This window comes from Periophthalmus magnuspinnatus, chromosome 23, assembly GCF_009829125.3.
Source record: "Periophthalmus magnuspinnatus isolate fPerMag1 chromosome 23, fPerMag1.2.pri, whole genome shotgun sequence".
NCBI classification, from domain to species: Eukaryota; Metazoa; Chordata; class Actinopteri; order Gobiiformes; family Gobiidae; genus Periophthalmus; species Periophthalmus magnuspinnatus.
This window is the reverse complement of record NC_047148.1, coordinates 20,544,765-20,560,495: the sequence shown is the minus strand read 5'-3', so window position 1 is coordinate 20,560,495 and position 15,731 is coordinate 20,544,765. Positions and strand designations below refer to the sequence as shown.

Sequence of the window (15,731 nt, the reverse complement as noted above, 5' to 3'; positions counted from 1 at the left end):
ACAGAGGAGAGATTTCTGTGGTCCAGTTTTTGCCTGAATGACAAATGAATGAGAATCCAACCTCTCATTCAGTCGGTGTCTTGTTGTTAGTTAATGAAAAGCTGCAGTGAAAGATGGGAAAGTGAATACGCCACACAGAGGTAGGACATGGACAGACTGACTGTGACCGCTCTGTGCCAGAAATGTCCCCAGTGCACAGGGTGCGCTGTTGGAAAGCCCAGGGATCAGGTTCCTCCTGTCAGCTGCTGCACCCACCGGCCCAGGCTTAACTCACTCAGATCTGGGCATTTGAGCAGGATAACTGTTCTATACTCGTTTTATGGGTTCATAACAGAGACGAGGCACAGTCATGTTCAAGTCAGAGTGGTACGTTTATTGTTATCCCCCCAGGAGGTTCCTACCCACATACCACTACATCCCTCGTTCTTATTAGGAACAAGGAATTGCATGTTCATAATGCATGAATTACATTAAAGTCAAATTCAAATACTTTTTGAAAAAATCAAAATGGTGTGTTTACCTAATACAAATGTCTGTATTTGTATTTGTCCAATTTATTTTTGTGTTTTGTTATAAAAACTGAGTAGAAAGGAGAAGTAGAAAGCCAGAAAATGTTTTCTTCAAACACAATTTCTTTTTTTAACCATGTGAACAACAAGTGACATGTTTTTCATATGAACAACACTTTAAATGAATGAGGAAGTGGAGTCGACTGCCGAGGTCCTTGATCTGAAGATGGGGATTATTCCCATAAGCCTTTTCAACTCAAGTGACACAGTCTTTCAAGTGTTTTTCTGAATTGTTTTTTCTCAATTGGAGTCAGGAGTACCTCAGGTGTGACTGGTTCAGTCTCTGCAGGGTGGTTCTCTGAAGGTTTACCTGGAGCAGTGATATGCAGCTGTGGAGTCAGAGGTGTGTGGGACAGATGATAGATGTTTCTTTGGAGTTTACCATTTGGTGTTTCAGTGACGTAGGACCTGGGTGTATCTGCAGTGGACAGGTCCTCTCTGCTGCATGTCCTTGACCCACGTGTGCTCTCCTGGCTGTAAACTGGGCACGTCATGAGCTCTGTGCCTTTGGTTGTAGTTCTGTGTCTGTTTTATGTCGTTTTGTTAGAGCACTCTGTGGACTGACCGCAGTGCACACTAGAGTTTGTTCTGTTTACTTTACTTTTGGGTCAGTCTTGTTCACACACACTGCAAACACCATGAGCGGATTGACAAACTTATTTCTATGTCAACGGACTTCCAACAGACTGACTATGCCCAGGACTGTACGTAGACAGACCCAGGCTCACCTGCGCAGACAGACCCAGGCTCACCCGCGCAGACAGACCCAGGCTCACCTGCGCAGACAGACCCAGGCTCACCCGCGCAGACGAACCCAGGCTCACCTGCGCAGACAAATCAATATCAGACAAATCAATATCAGTCCTCCTGTTTCAAGCGCTCTTGGATTGGCCATTTACTGTGGTCCAGAATACAACTGGTCTTTTACGTCACTCCAACTACTGGCAGTGTGAAACGACCCTAGTAATGCTGTTTTCTTCTTTTCACCTTTCCCAAGTCAGCTCCATTCAGATTGAGCTGAGAAGGAGTGACAGGAAGATGTGGACCATTATCTGAACGCACTATCTCTGGAACAACATGTCGAGCAAATATTCTTACGATGGTCCTTAACAGCTTCTGAAGTGGTAGATGATAGTTCGGCAACTTCAAGGAACCTTGAAAAGCAGTCTAGAATAATCAAATACTGTTCCTCACCAAACTGGAACAGATGTGCACCTCCTGTACATCATGGTCTGGAAGGAGAGTCTGTAGGAAACAGTCTATTTCTTGTGCACTCTCTCACATGCAAATGTCACAGTTTTCAATGAGTTTTGTCAGTTCTTTGCTAAGACCTGGCCACTAAACAGATTGTTCAGCTCATTCTCTGTACTTTATGCCAAGGGCCTTTGAGAAGTTTGTTCAGTATGTCAGCTGTGAGTGACTTTGGTTTTATGAGTCTACAGCCTAAGAACTAACCCTTCTGAACCACGACTGAAACGATTAATCGAGTACCTGAGTAATTCGATTACTAAAAAGCTTCAAATCTTAGCTCTATGGTCCACAAACCACGCCCCGGTGACGTCATCACACAGCTCTGTTTGTTACAGGTCGTGCAGCAGGGCTATCGCTTTAACAGAGAAAATAGGACCAGAGGAATGAAATGTCTGTTAAACGGTGAGGCAGTGAGTCCGGCTGTGATGCTTCTCTGAGTTTATGGATTCAACAACAGTGTGGAGGAGGACAACAGGACACGAGGCTTCTGTCTGTCCACTGTCCTTGGCGATGAGCATGGATTTGCTGTGAGTTTGGAGCAGGGTTCATTCACTTTTTACTCTTATCCTCCGCACTCAAGACAGGGCTCATGATCCATCTGTATGTACACGAGCCACTGTCCTGTGACCCACCTCCTCCAACCAGAACAAAGTGTTTTACTCTCAGTACTGCGCTTTAGGGCCTATCTGGACTAGTGTGAGTGCACCCTCATATGCTTTTAAGGATATTTTATGGAAGGTTAAAAAAAAATTCAGATCACTCAATTAATTGAAGTTAATAATTAATAGATTACTTGATTACTAAAAGAATTGATAGCTGCAGCCCTATTCTGAACAGTTAGTTCACCAGCAGAAGGTAAGTAACACTCTCCATTTGCACATAGCTCTGCTCTGTGCTGCTCAGTGCATGTGCCACTGGTGCACAGTCCATAGTGCCTGTTTTCTGCAGTAGAACAGCTCCAAGTCCATAAAATGAATCAGCTGAAACCAGTGTGTGTGCAGAGGGATCATGCCAGTTCTGGCGGTGCTCTCAAGTCGGGTTTTATGCCCTGCGTTTGCTGTGGCCCCTTATTCCACATATTTGTCTTTCTCAAAAGCTCTCTGAGTGGATATGTCTTTTTGGTTAAGTCTGGCAAACACTTTCCCAGGTGGTTTGTCATTCCCAGGAAATGTCTTACACTGAAAATGTTGCTTGGCTCTTTCTGCAGTGACTTTCTGAGTCTGGACTGACCCCAGTTGCCTCAATAACTTGATCCAGGAACTTGATTTTTGTCTTCAAACATTCACACTTAACGTTCATTGTCACACTTACATCCCACAGACGTGTGAGAGCTGCTCATGCTATTTCTGATCAACTCAGAAAATGAAAACATCGTCCATTTGAAAAACAACTTTTTGATTTTATTTGTAAATCATAGGTGACCAATGAGCTCTTCTTTTCACACGTCTAACTGAAAAAAACAAATCTGATTGCACGATTATGTTTGACTGGGCTTGAGACGCAGGGACGAGACTGAAATCAGTCTATAAAATACAGAGAGATGTCGTTCTGTATAAGCCAGGCAAAGCTAAAACTGGAACATATGACCACATTTGAAAGTGTAGAATATGAAAACTTTTCTTTGTCACAATGAGACAACGTGATGTATCTGCACAGAAGTGACTCTTCTGTCTTCCCTCCGCTGTCTTTGGAGTGTTAAAGATAATTATGTGACCTTACTCTAATCTTATGTAGGATCATTTATTTCAAAGTTTCATTACCCACAGATGCCGTTTTTAAACTTTTTCCATCTGCAGCTCTGCGTTCTTCCTCTTTCACATCCTCTTTTGCAGTTACTCCAGTGCCCCATGGTGGAATATAAATTTAAATTTGAGCTATTTTACTTAAATATATTTCACAGTGAATATTTTTACTTCACTACATTTGAGAGCAGGTATGTGTACTTTCTACTCCACTGAAAAGTAAATGTATTTTGTTATTGTTAGAGACCTGCTGAAATCGCTGAGGGTTTATTTTTAACACATTCATAATCTGAGCAAACAAAAATAAAAGATTGATTCAATTGTTTCTGCTACAAAATCAAAACATTTAAACCTTTATAAAACTCAAAATCTACATGAAATACTTTTATTTTTACCCTGTAAGTGTATTTTTAAATGTGCACTTTAACACTTTAACTTTTTTCAAGCAATAATTTTACTTTTACTGTCTGTACTTTAACTTAAGTAACAAAGTAGAGAACTTCTTCCACCACTGGGTTGGCCTTTTCTTAGCAGAACCAGTTCACTCTTCTCTCTGTGCCGTCTTCGTCTTTAATGAGGGTTATATTTGTCTGTAACATGTGGGTCACTGTAGCCCCTCTGTGAATATGAAAACTGAGGCAAACACAACAACACTGACAAAAATGTGAAGTTTCCCCCTGTTCATGAGTTTTGTCTTCCTGTTACATGTGACATTTCCAGAACTTTTCACTATTCAGAAGATGTTTTAACCCTTGCGTCGTCCTGGGGTAATTTATGACCCCAAAAAATAACTCACTCACAGCCACTGTTCCCTCTAAACTGCGCGCATGCGCAATTGCAGAAAATCTGTGCTGCGCACAAAAAATTCGAACCGGAATTGAAAATAAAATAAACACACAACAATTCATTCTGCGCTATTTTTCAATGTGAGTCAGTGAGTGTGACCGGGACGAGCTGCTCCAGACAATTATGTGATTCACAGACGGATCTGCGCAGTTTATCCACGTCATTGACAGGCTCCTCATGTCCGCTATCAGAGTTTTAGCGGATGTGACTGATGTGGAGTGAAAACTCGCTAATGATGCTAATGATGCTAATGATGCTAATGATGCTAATGATGCTAATGATGCTAATGATGCTAATGATGCTAATGATGCTAATGTTCTCACGGCCCGCCCTCGGGCGCACTGTTACGCACTGTTTTGCCGCAGTTTTGCGTTTTAAACATGACGAAACGGACAAAACAAAGGAAGTACGGACCGAGGACACTGTGGATGTTTGTACAAGTTAAACTAGAGACATCTGGACCCGGAGCGGCTCATGGAACCGAGTGAAGATCATGATGGACTCAGGAGCAGAGGACCTGATGTGCTGATGGACTGGATGCTGTTCCTGGTCGGTAAGTGTGGTTTATTCTGCTATTGACTTAATTGTGGGTCAAATATATCATGCGTAATCATTAGCGTTAGCTAATGCCAAAGTGTCTTGCCTAAGGACACAATGACGGAAGTTGGTCCGAGGGGGACTCGATCCTCTAACCTCTAAACACTGAGCCACTGTCACAGAAAGACTGTCACACTGTCACATGTACAGTGTGTTTTTAGTTTCCATTGTGTGTTTACATTTTGAAGTGTGTGTGTTTGTTCACTGTTTGCAGTGTGTGGTTTGTAAATTTATATTTATTTTGACCCATACCACTCGTTTTGAATATATTTTATATATAAATACACATTTTATATTGTGTTTTGATATATATAAATGTACAGTAATAGAGCAGCTGTGCAGACACAGATTCCTCGCAGTGTGTTGGTCATTGACTGTCACTAGTTTATGATGTAAAAATCAAATGATCGTGTCATTTACTGAAAAAGAGTTAACGGACTGTCTCCCAGACACAGTAGGACAATCTCACTCAGTCACAGCCAAAGCTTCACACAGCGGCTTATACTCATAATACAAGTCAGAGCTTTATAATAAAAATGTTAAGTGTTTTCAACATTGGAGTTTACATTTGTCTTGGTTTGGTTGAAGCTCATGTTTTGCCATAGTTAAAATTAAATATTTATACTTCCAATAGCATTAACATACTGCACAGGTCATGAGCAAGATTTTTGTCATTTTCATTGTATAAGTGGCTAAAGAACTTAATTAAAAGTCTTATAACAGAAATGTAAATGCGGTAATTTGATTCTTTTAATAAACCATTTAACTTGGATGGATGTGATGCAGCATGACCACAGTGCGCACGTCTGATGACCACAGTGTGCACGTCTGATGACCACAGTGTGCACGTCTGATGACCACAGTGCGCACGTCTGATGACCACAGTGCGCACGTCTGATGACCACAGTGTGCACGTCTGATGTCGCTCACACTGGTCCATGGGATGCTCAGGGAGTTTGTGTGTTTGCTCAGACTCGTGAAAAATTAGAGGGAACATTGCTCACAGCAGAACTTGGACATTTCTTTATTAAATAGGTTGAAAATTGGGCCACTTGAAAAAATGTTGATTGTATAATAAGAACTGTCTGAAAAACAAAGTTCAATTTGACCCTAATTTGTTTCTCTTATAACTCAGATCAACTTAATTTCCACCACTGTACTCGACAAACACAGCACAGTGATGGAAATTAAGAGTTACAGGAGAGTTTGAGGTCCAAAAATGCACAATCTTTACTAAAATACGTCCGACTAACAAAAAAAAAAAAAAAGAGTATGTTATTTTATGGTTGGGTTATAAGAAAAATAAATTAAAATTGAGCCCAGAGGAACTTCAACGTAACTCTACTGGGAGAAACACACAAGGGTTAAATCGTTAATCGTTACGGCGGCAGTCACATGACACATGGACAGCGTGATGGCTCCATGTTTGCACAGTTTGGGGACGTTTTGTGGTTTGTAAAAAGCAGAAAACTAACTCTCGTTTCTGTTTGATCTTTACACACATGGCGAGCTGCGAACACGACCAGGTGGAATCAATCAGCTGTGTACATGCCACCTTGTATTTGTGAGAAGAGCCCCTTTCCACATGTCTCTGCAGGAAATGCTAGAAAATACCTTTCCGTGTGTTTTAGTTTTGTGTCGAGTGAGTCTTACGTTCTTAAATCCTCATAGCAGAAGAACATCACATCCAGACACGCTTCGTATCGGTGAAAAATCAACATCTGAGTTATTATTACAGAGGATGTTGTTCTTTAGATGTGGAACAATGAGAGTTTTTACGTCAGGTTTGTTGGTTCACCACTAAATTAAACTCAGGAATGGTCCCCTCTGAATCTGTTGGGGAAGAGTTGGACTTTCAAAAGAGTTAAATAAATGTATCACCATAACTTCTGTGTTTAACCTTTTTACCTGGTTAGCAATTATTAATAGTGTTTTTGATGGAAAAGATGATTTCTACTCCGCACCCTAAGTTGTGTGGATGAGTAAATGCAGTAAAGTTGCAGTAAAATCAGTTGCGTGTTCGATTTTTTTAAAAGATGAACTGCCAGATAGTGATTCCTGAACAAAAAGTCGTTTAGAAATAGTAATAGAAATAGCACATCTATGTTTTTTAGCCGAGTTACTGAATGGGCACTATGTTTGGAATGAAAGGGGTAATAAAAGTTAGAAATACTCTCCCTTGGCGTTAGTTCCAAGCATAGTTTGGCAGAGGAAGTCATTTCCCAGAGTAGAGCTTCATTTCTGTGTGGATGAGCCTCAGTGGCCCCAATCTCATTCCCTGCAAACAGAGACATGTCAAACACTTCCTCGGGCTCTTTGTAAACTCACCATTTTCCCATATGGAACGCAAACACTGTGGCAGCACTGAAGCTCCACTGATGCTCGTTTGTACTCTGATTACACCCTGAGCTTTGACCATTACTTTTCAGGCACGTATATGTAAGTATTTTAGTTTTAGGTATTTTTTTTAAACACTGTCTTTGTTGTTAAACGTCCAGATAATGATTAACAAACAATTATTTTAGATTAGTTGTCATTATTTTGATGAGTTGCAGCCGTATCAGTATCAGTGTGTTCATAGCTCTGTAGAAGTACTTGTTTTTTGTAGTAGTAAATAAAGTACTAAATAATTCTACTTACTTACTTAATAACCAACGCTCGCTTTTGTCCTGCAGGTAACTCATGTTGTTGTGTATAATTTTACTCTGTTGCTCTCCTCCTTGAGCTGTAATTAAATTATAAAAACACTCTTTTTCATAGTTAGTGATTTTGCTGTGACTTTTGGGACAGTTTTGGCTTTGTCATCAATGGTTTTGTGAAAATGCTAAACTTTAACAGAGTTTGGTGTTAAACCACAAGCTGTTATCCAGCAGCAGATGTTCATGCGCCGCAGTTTGTAAATGAAACGCTCCATCAGCCACGTGTCACTTCTCATCAGAGCTAAACCACTTCCTGTTCTGATTCATCTGTCACGATCGTCTATATATCGACGTATCGTTCAGTACATAAACTGGAATAATACACTTTGAGGCTTAATATTTATCGTGTTACATTTTCTTTGGAACAGTGGGCAGATTTTTGTATTTTTATTTTAATATCAAAACATTTGAGCTGTAAAAAGTTTCATAAGTAACTTGGCTACATCTAATTATTGTTTTGTTTTGTTCTTTATGCGTCTCAGCTCCGGCGTCTTATTGATCCTGTTTATTTAAAATCGTTTACAGGGATCATCTTATATCATTGTGTTTGTACCAGTGTCATAAAGTAGTTTCAGTTTTATCGTTTATAGCAGTACATCCCTGTAGAGACATGTGGGGCTTCAGAGTTTGTTAGTTATTATAGTTATATCCCTTTAGTCACTTTTAGCTGGTTTGATGTTTTCACTCATGGAAAATAAATGGAGAATGGAGAAAACAGTTTGATAAAATGAAACAGTGCAGTACCTAAGACTATACACATGCATAAGACGTCTGCTCTGTGCTTATTTTAGAGGCAGAAGCTTAAAGAAATGAGACTGTGGCTCACACACCTGCACACACAGGTGCATTATGGGCACTCTCTCCACAGAGGCTGGCTGCTAATCTGCTGAACCAGCAACATGGCTCTGAGGCTGTTAACACTTTACTGGAGCAGCATCAGGAGGATACATTATTATTATACTTATTATTATAATTATTATTGGTTTATTTGGTTGAGGCGTAATGATACATAAGATACACAAATATAAACATGCAGGATTGTAGCCAAACATGCTCCCACCGGAGTGTCTTGCCCAAAAACACAACAACAGTATACAGAGAATAATGTGAATGTGAATCATAACCATTAGCCACTGATACTGATTAATTACTGACATTAAACAATAACTTATAATATATTACGTTTGTTTTCCCATTTAAAACATGATATACATGACATCATTTATATTGTAACATCTCAGCATCAACAACAAATAACAACAGCTTTGTATAAGTAAAAGTTCAAACATCGTGTATTAAAATAGGCTTATACTTATTACATCCATGTAGTACCTGTTATGAGGTGACATTTTGAGGACTTTTAACCTGTACTTTTGGCAATTTAAGAGGTAATGTTTTATTTTGAATTGTTTATTCCTATGGAAACTGTGCTATAATTCAATCATAAGGGATAAGGATAAGCCCTTACAGGATATAATCTGATCCAATGCCCTCAAACCAATACAACATTCAGCCAATTTTCCAGTGTCAGAGCCAATATCACACATCGGTATCTGTGTGTGTCTATTGTTCTTATAATCCCTGCAGAGGCTGTTGTAAAGGTGCTCCAACACTAATAAAATGGGCCATAAAAACACTCAAACTTGTGAAATATTATGATACAATGCTGTTATTATTGTCTGTGCATTGTTGCAGTGAGGATGAGGAATGCTGTCGGTCTCATCTGGTCGTCATGTGTGTGGGCTGTGTGCACTCTGAGCTCCGCACTCTGAGCTCCGCACTCTGAGCTCCACACTCTGAGCTCCACACTCTGAGCTCCACACTCTGAGCTCCACACTCTGAGCTCCACACTCTGAGCTCCACACTCTGAGCTCCACACTCTGAGCTCCACACTCTGAGCTCCACACTCTGAGCTCCACACTCTGAGCTCCACACTCTGAGCTCCACACTCTGAGCTCCACTCTCTGAGCTCCACACTCTGGATTTGAGTCAAGTGATGTGTGATAGAAAGTTTATGATTGGCCAATGCAAACGGAGCAGATTTACAGTAAAAACATGTGGTTGAGTTCATGTTGCCGATGTGACATACTGCCTGGTCACTGGAAGAGTCGGGGAATCATGAAGGCTCGCCACAAACTACAGGATTATTTGCCAAATCCAGACTCCGATTGGCTTCTCCCCGACTTAAAGAAGGCGCGACCATAAACTATATAAATGGACATAGCTAACCCACACAGGAAGTGAGCATGGACATGCTTCCGGCTCCATCGACTCTTTCTCCAATTCATTTTACTTATGAAAATTGTGGCCGCTCTCTCTTTTAATCCACTCTACATGATCCTGGGGTTTTTATTTCACTATTTTGCTCGTAACTCAAGATATAAACATTAATAACAGACTAATCATGCACCTTCTTTTCCCGAGGTCAGGAGGCTTTACCTTCTGATTGGCTCTTTGGTTGCTACGATACTCGCGGTTAGAATTCCAAATAAATGTATAACCGCTAGCGTTGATGTTAGCTTGATTTGACTGGAGCCGAACGCTGTGGATGACGTCAGACTCACTTAATCCACTTGTGTTATTCTGTCTGAGGGCGTGACCAGAGTTCGGATCCTTGCGTGCGATTTTTAACCCGCTGCGCTCTTCCTGCGTGTGGTTTCAGTGTGACTCTGAGCTGCTCATATCGTAACCACAAAACATAAACGCTACAGCAACAGCCAATAAAACGGAGCATCAGGGGCAGACGGAGCGACGGACACAAGATACGAACTCAGGAAATGGCGAAAATAATTAAAAGACAAGTTTATTACTCAGCTCTTGTAAAGTCGTTAAGTTAAACTGCAGCATTCTCATCCATATTAGTCATTAAAATGTGTCCTCCGCGCCCAGTCTGAAGTCTAAAGCGTTCTTTAAAAGTAAAAAAACGAGAGTAGATCGTCACATTTGTCTTTTTGTATCCACACAGCGAGGATCAGAGTGAAGCTGCTGCAGATTAACGATAGTGACTCTACTTCCTGTGTAGTTTATCACCCGCTTTCTGTGCGGTAAAAAGCATTTATCTCAAATATTACAGCACATTTCACAAATAGTAAGAAGAAAACTAAAGTAAAAGTGCAATTTAAAGCCTCAAAGTGAGTGGTTTGACTGTAAAAAGGAAACACACAACTTTCAGCTTGTGGTGTGCGGTCTCTTCACTGCCATATCCTGTCACAGTTTTAAGAATCGGCTGAAAAATCCTGTAGTGTGTGGTAGGAATGTGACGATTTTGAAACTTTGCATCACGATTATCATGTCTAAAATATTATATCACGATTATGAATAAAGTTACAGTTAAAAAATCCATCTATTTTCTTTCGCTTATCCAGGGCTGGGTCAGGGGGGCATCAGTCTAAGCTTGGACTCCCAGACTTCCCTCACCCCAGACATGTCCTCCAGCGTCTCCGGTGGGATCCCAAGGCGTTCCCAGGCCAGCCCAGAGACATAGTTTAAAAATGTTCAGTTCAAGTTTATTTATACAGCACATTTAAAACCCAAAGTCAACGAAAAACAAATAAACAAATCAGAAAAGAACAATAAAACACCAAGATATCCTGTGTAGCTCATATTAAATGCCAGGGCGAAGAGGGGGGTTTTCAGTCTAGTCTAGAGGATCGACAGGATTGTACTTTGTCGTAACTGGAAACAACAAGAATTTTGAAGAAATCATGATGGAGACGTCGTTTTCTGGTGACACAAGGGCGATTATCTTTGTTGGCGATTCTCACGATTGTATAAAATGTCCCTCGAACCCTTTGTATCACGATAAACGACATTTTTGTTTACTGTCCCGTCCCTTTAAAACACAAAGTGCAACAGGGAACAGTGCATCAGTTCCTCCTGTGTTTAAAAGTGAAGTGACAGTAAAGTGAATGTTTTCTTTTATTATGCCACAGTTTGACTCGTAAACACAAAAAACATGTTTTTTCTTACAGATCAAAGTCCGTACGTGACAATGGACGAACAGTGCGGACTCCCCGGAGGCTCCAATCCCAGCGCTGGACAGTCCAGCGCAGACAGACTGACCCGGGCCGGTGTGGTGAGGTGTGGATGGCTCAGGAAACAGGGGGGCTTTGTGAAAACCTGGCACACCCGATGGTTTGTCCTGAGAGGGGACCAGCTCTATTACTACAAAGACGAAGAGGAGACCAAAGCGCTGGTGCGTTACTGCTGCTTCTTTTGACGTAGATGTTAATGCAAACGCTCATGGCAAAAATATGGGTTTATTTTCCTACGCTAGTCGTCCATCACTGTCCGTTAGAAAAGAACAGCACCGTATGAAATGTATTTATCAGGGACGACTTCAAAAACTGCCTGAATACCTCACCTGCTTGTTACTCATTGATCACGTGACGGCGTAAAGGTGAAGACAAGCTGCACCAAACTGAGACGGGAACGAGGCTTTTAGCTGTTTTGCGTCACAAAAATGGAAAACGCTCCAAGGAGAAACAAAACTGGATGCATTAGTGATGAAACTGCAATTTAATAATCTGGTAATAAGCTTTTATTCACACGTCTGCTCCTCTCTTTAATGTTTTTTTTTTTTTTACTTTTTTTTTTTTTACTTGTATATTTGTTTGCTTGTTTTTTCTTTCGATTTTTTTCTGTATTTTAAACAGGACGTCCATGAAAAAGAGAGCCCAAGTTGGGTTCCCTTGTATGTACGTATAAATAAATAAATAAATAAAATGAATGAATAAATAATACATAAATAAATAAATACAATTAACTAAATAAATATATAAAAATAAATAAATAAAATAAAAAATAAGTAAAAAAAATTATAAGTAAATAAAATGAATGAATAAATAAATAATACATAAATAAATAAATACATAAAAATAAATAATAAAATAAAAAAATAAGTTTTAAAAAATTATAAATAAATAAAATGAATGAATAATTAAATAAGTACATAAATAAAATTAAAAATAAAATAAATAAATAAAAAATAAGTTAAAAAATAAATAAATGAATGAATGATAGGAAAAAAAAACAAAAAAACCACTGCTTATGTACCCAGTTTTATTCCCCTCACAGTAAGATCGTTTATGGACTCAGGACAGACTCCTGTAACCCCAGTTTGATGCACCGTTGTTTTGTTGCGGGACTTTTTCAAAACTTGTCATTAAGTTTGTCCCTTATGTGCATGTAACCAGGCACTATGCACAGAGAATGTTACCACCCAGCCAACAGAAGAGACACGCTGGCTATCCCAAACAAAGAAAGCCGTCCCACAACAGAAGCACAGATAAGTCTTTGTACAAGGATCTCTAAAGAGCTTCTCGCCTCTGTCCAGGGTTGCCAAATTTCATCGACAAAACAACATCTGTATAAACAACAGTACGTAGACATCTACTAGAATACAGAACGCAGACAAAATGACCCTGCTTCAGTCACGGCTTTGGTACTAAATATGTTTGTACCTATGATCCTGTCCACACTTTTATATCTTGATCATTTTCCAGCAGCGTTATGTCAAGTCCAAGCTGAAAGTTCTGGCTCAGTCCTTGAACTGTAAAGTGGAGAACACATCAAGCACCGAAAGAAGTTAGGAAAATGTGACAGTTAAAAGTTCCAGTATAAATTTGCTGTGTTACATCTATAAATAATAACTCGCAGTGACAGTGAGACGCGACAGATAAGCAAAACATAGCCCGTCACTATATTTAGCGTCCGTTTGGCCACCTTTTCCACCACATCTTATACACTTTTCAGGCAAGTACGTAGAATAGAATTAAACTATTTAATTAAAAATGAGGTCACACTTCATTTCAAAACTTTTATTGTCTGCGGTGCATAAACACAGCAAGTATTTCAGATTTCTCTTCTGTTATTTTTACACGTTTCATCTTGTAAAACACGGATAAGTTCGTCTAGCGCTGACACTTACTAAATGTAGACTTCGGCTGTCCTTGCGCAGTGGACAAACGCGAACCCGGACCGCGGCAATGATGAACGGCCTCGATTAGCGATGTCAAAGATCAGAACGGAGCCGCTGAACGCACAGGGTTTGTCTTATACGGGTCAAATGAACTGGAAATGAAAGTTCCTGCGGTATGTGGAGCAGTGAAGTGCACCTCAGCATGCAGCCATATTTAGTGGAGCTATTAATTACCGCTCTAACACGCTGTGAAGTCTCCATTTGTTACCTGTCACATTTGCCTAGACCGGCTTCTCCATGGAAACAAGAACATCTGTTGCCCTGGTAACGTACGGAGCCAAAAAAAATCTGTGATGAAGCAAAAAAACGGGACTTTGAATTCGTGCATTTTCCAAACCACGATTATTACCGCACAATACGGACGTCTGTATATGTTCACATGCTGTTGTCGTGTTGTTGTCACCGCTCCGGAGACCTGCTGCGTACGGTCGAGTCCAGACTTCGGAATAGAGCGTGGAATCTTAGGAATGACTGTCTGATAGAGGTGAAGGGTCATCCAAAAGTATGCACGGGTACGGTGTGGGCTCGCGTCGACATACCATCTGCGTGTCCTGACTGGTCTATGGAGATGTTTGCAGGCACACACACATGCACACACCCCGACACACACACACACACACACCCCCACCCACACACACACACACACACACACACACTGCGGCTATGCTAATGTCAAAGTCAACAAAGCCAGCATTCAGCAAGTGGGTAATTGTTGCGGAATTATTGTAATTTAATCCAGTTTTTTGAGTCGTATCGTTATGAGAGGATATTTCAATTGACATCACGCGACATTATTTCTCTTGTTGTGTTTTAAATTAACTCACTCGCGCTGTTAAATTCGTAAATCGTTTCATGGTAAGTGCAACCTTAGAGAGTTGTGTATTGAATATTAATGGCACAAAGGGCTTATGTCTGATGAAACATTCACACGATGAATGACATGAATTATTCAAAGTGAAACTCTTGGAATAAATAGAGTTTTGTGCCCAGACTTTGACCTTGACTTTGGTTCAGTGAAGTAAAAACAGTACAATCTCAGTAATTATTTATGAAGCGTTATGACTTTGAGACCAAACTATTCACTGCTCATTTCTGTCCGAGGAGGGTCAGCGCAGTATGGAAATAGTTTATCATATTAAGACACATTTTTAAACATTTTTGCACTCGCGCTGTGGGAAAAATCAAGCTTTTGTTTTATAATAATGTTCGATTCAGTCCGTGCAGATAAACGTAGTGAAGTTGGTTATAATCTGTGTAACAAAAGCAGCCTTGAAGGGAAACTGCTTGTGTAATAAAAATCATTGACGAATGGAAATGTTCTTATCTAAATTAATGAACAGCTGCATGTTGCTCAACGAAACTTTGAATGGTATGTGCAGGTGCATCTCCGAAAAGTGAAAAAAAAGTCTCTAGTCTAAATGTTTGGGCCACAGACTTTACACGGACAGTAAAATATTATAACATTATTGATTTATCAGATGAATCATGGTTAATATATACTGTATTTTTTAAAACAATCACCTAATTTTGTAATTTAGAGTCGTTATATCTGGATTTTACAGACTTTAAAACCTACGAGACTCTTAAAAAGTCAGTGAGCCGTGATTAATAACAACTTTTACGAGAGTTTATGCAGCGGTGATTTGTGTGGCTTCGCTTTTTTTTACGTCTTTAATACAAGAAAAAGTCCTAAAGAATCTCACATTTGCACGCCTTTTTTGTTTTTGTTTTTATCCTTCCACGTTGAGTCACGAGCTCAGACAGGGACTTCTTTTCTTTACGTTCAAGAATAAGTTGTGTCATGGCGCTTAAATACCAAAGATGATCTCACACTCCTTTAAAATAAAACTCAGAAAACACCCCAAAATACCCTCTCTCCTCCCCGTGTCTGGTGCGCTGATGTGCGGCTAAATATACACGTGCGGTTTGGTTTGTCTGCAGAAAACAGAGAACCGCCGGGAATAGTGTCACTGTGGAAAGAACATTCGCACTACTGTGGTTTTTACGAGATAGAGAAGTTACGTATTTCCAAGCCTTGTTTATGTCC

At 40.0% G+C, this 15,731-nt stretch overlaps 1 protein-coding gene across 1 annotated transcript in view; it reads left to right on the top strand.

Annotated features, from left to right (window-relative positions):
* Positions 1 to 15,731, top strand: part of arhgap24 (Rho GTPase activating protein 24) — a 39,032-nt gene that overhangs the window by 677 nt on the left and 22,624 nt on the right. Inside the window, exon 2 of the mRNA XM_033989995.2 lies at positions 11,676 to 11,899. Within this exon, the coding sequence (XP_033845886.2) occupies positions 11,696 to 11,899 (204 nt within the window). The 5' untranslated portion in view covers positions 11,676 to 11,695. The remainder of the gene's footprint in view (positions 1 to 11,675; positions 11,900 to 15,731) is intronic.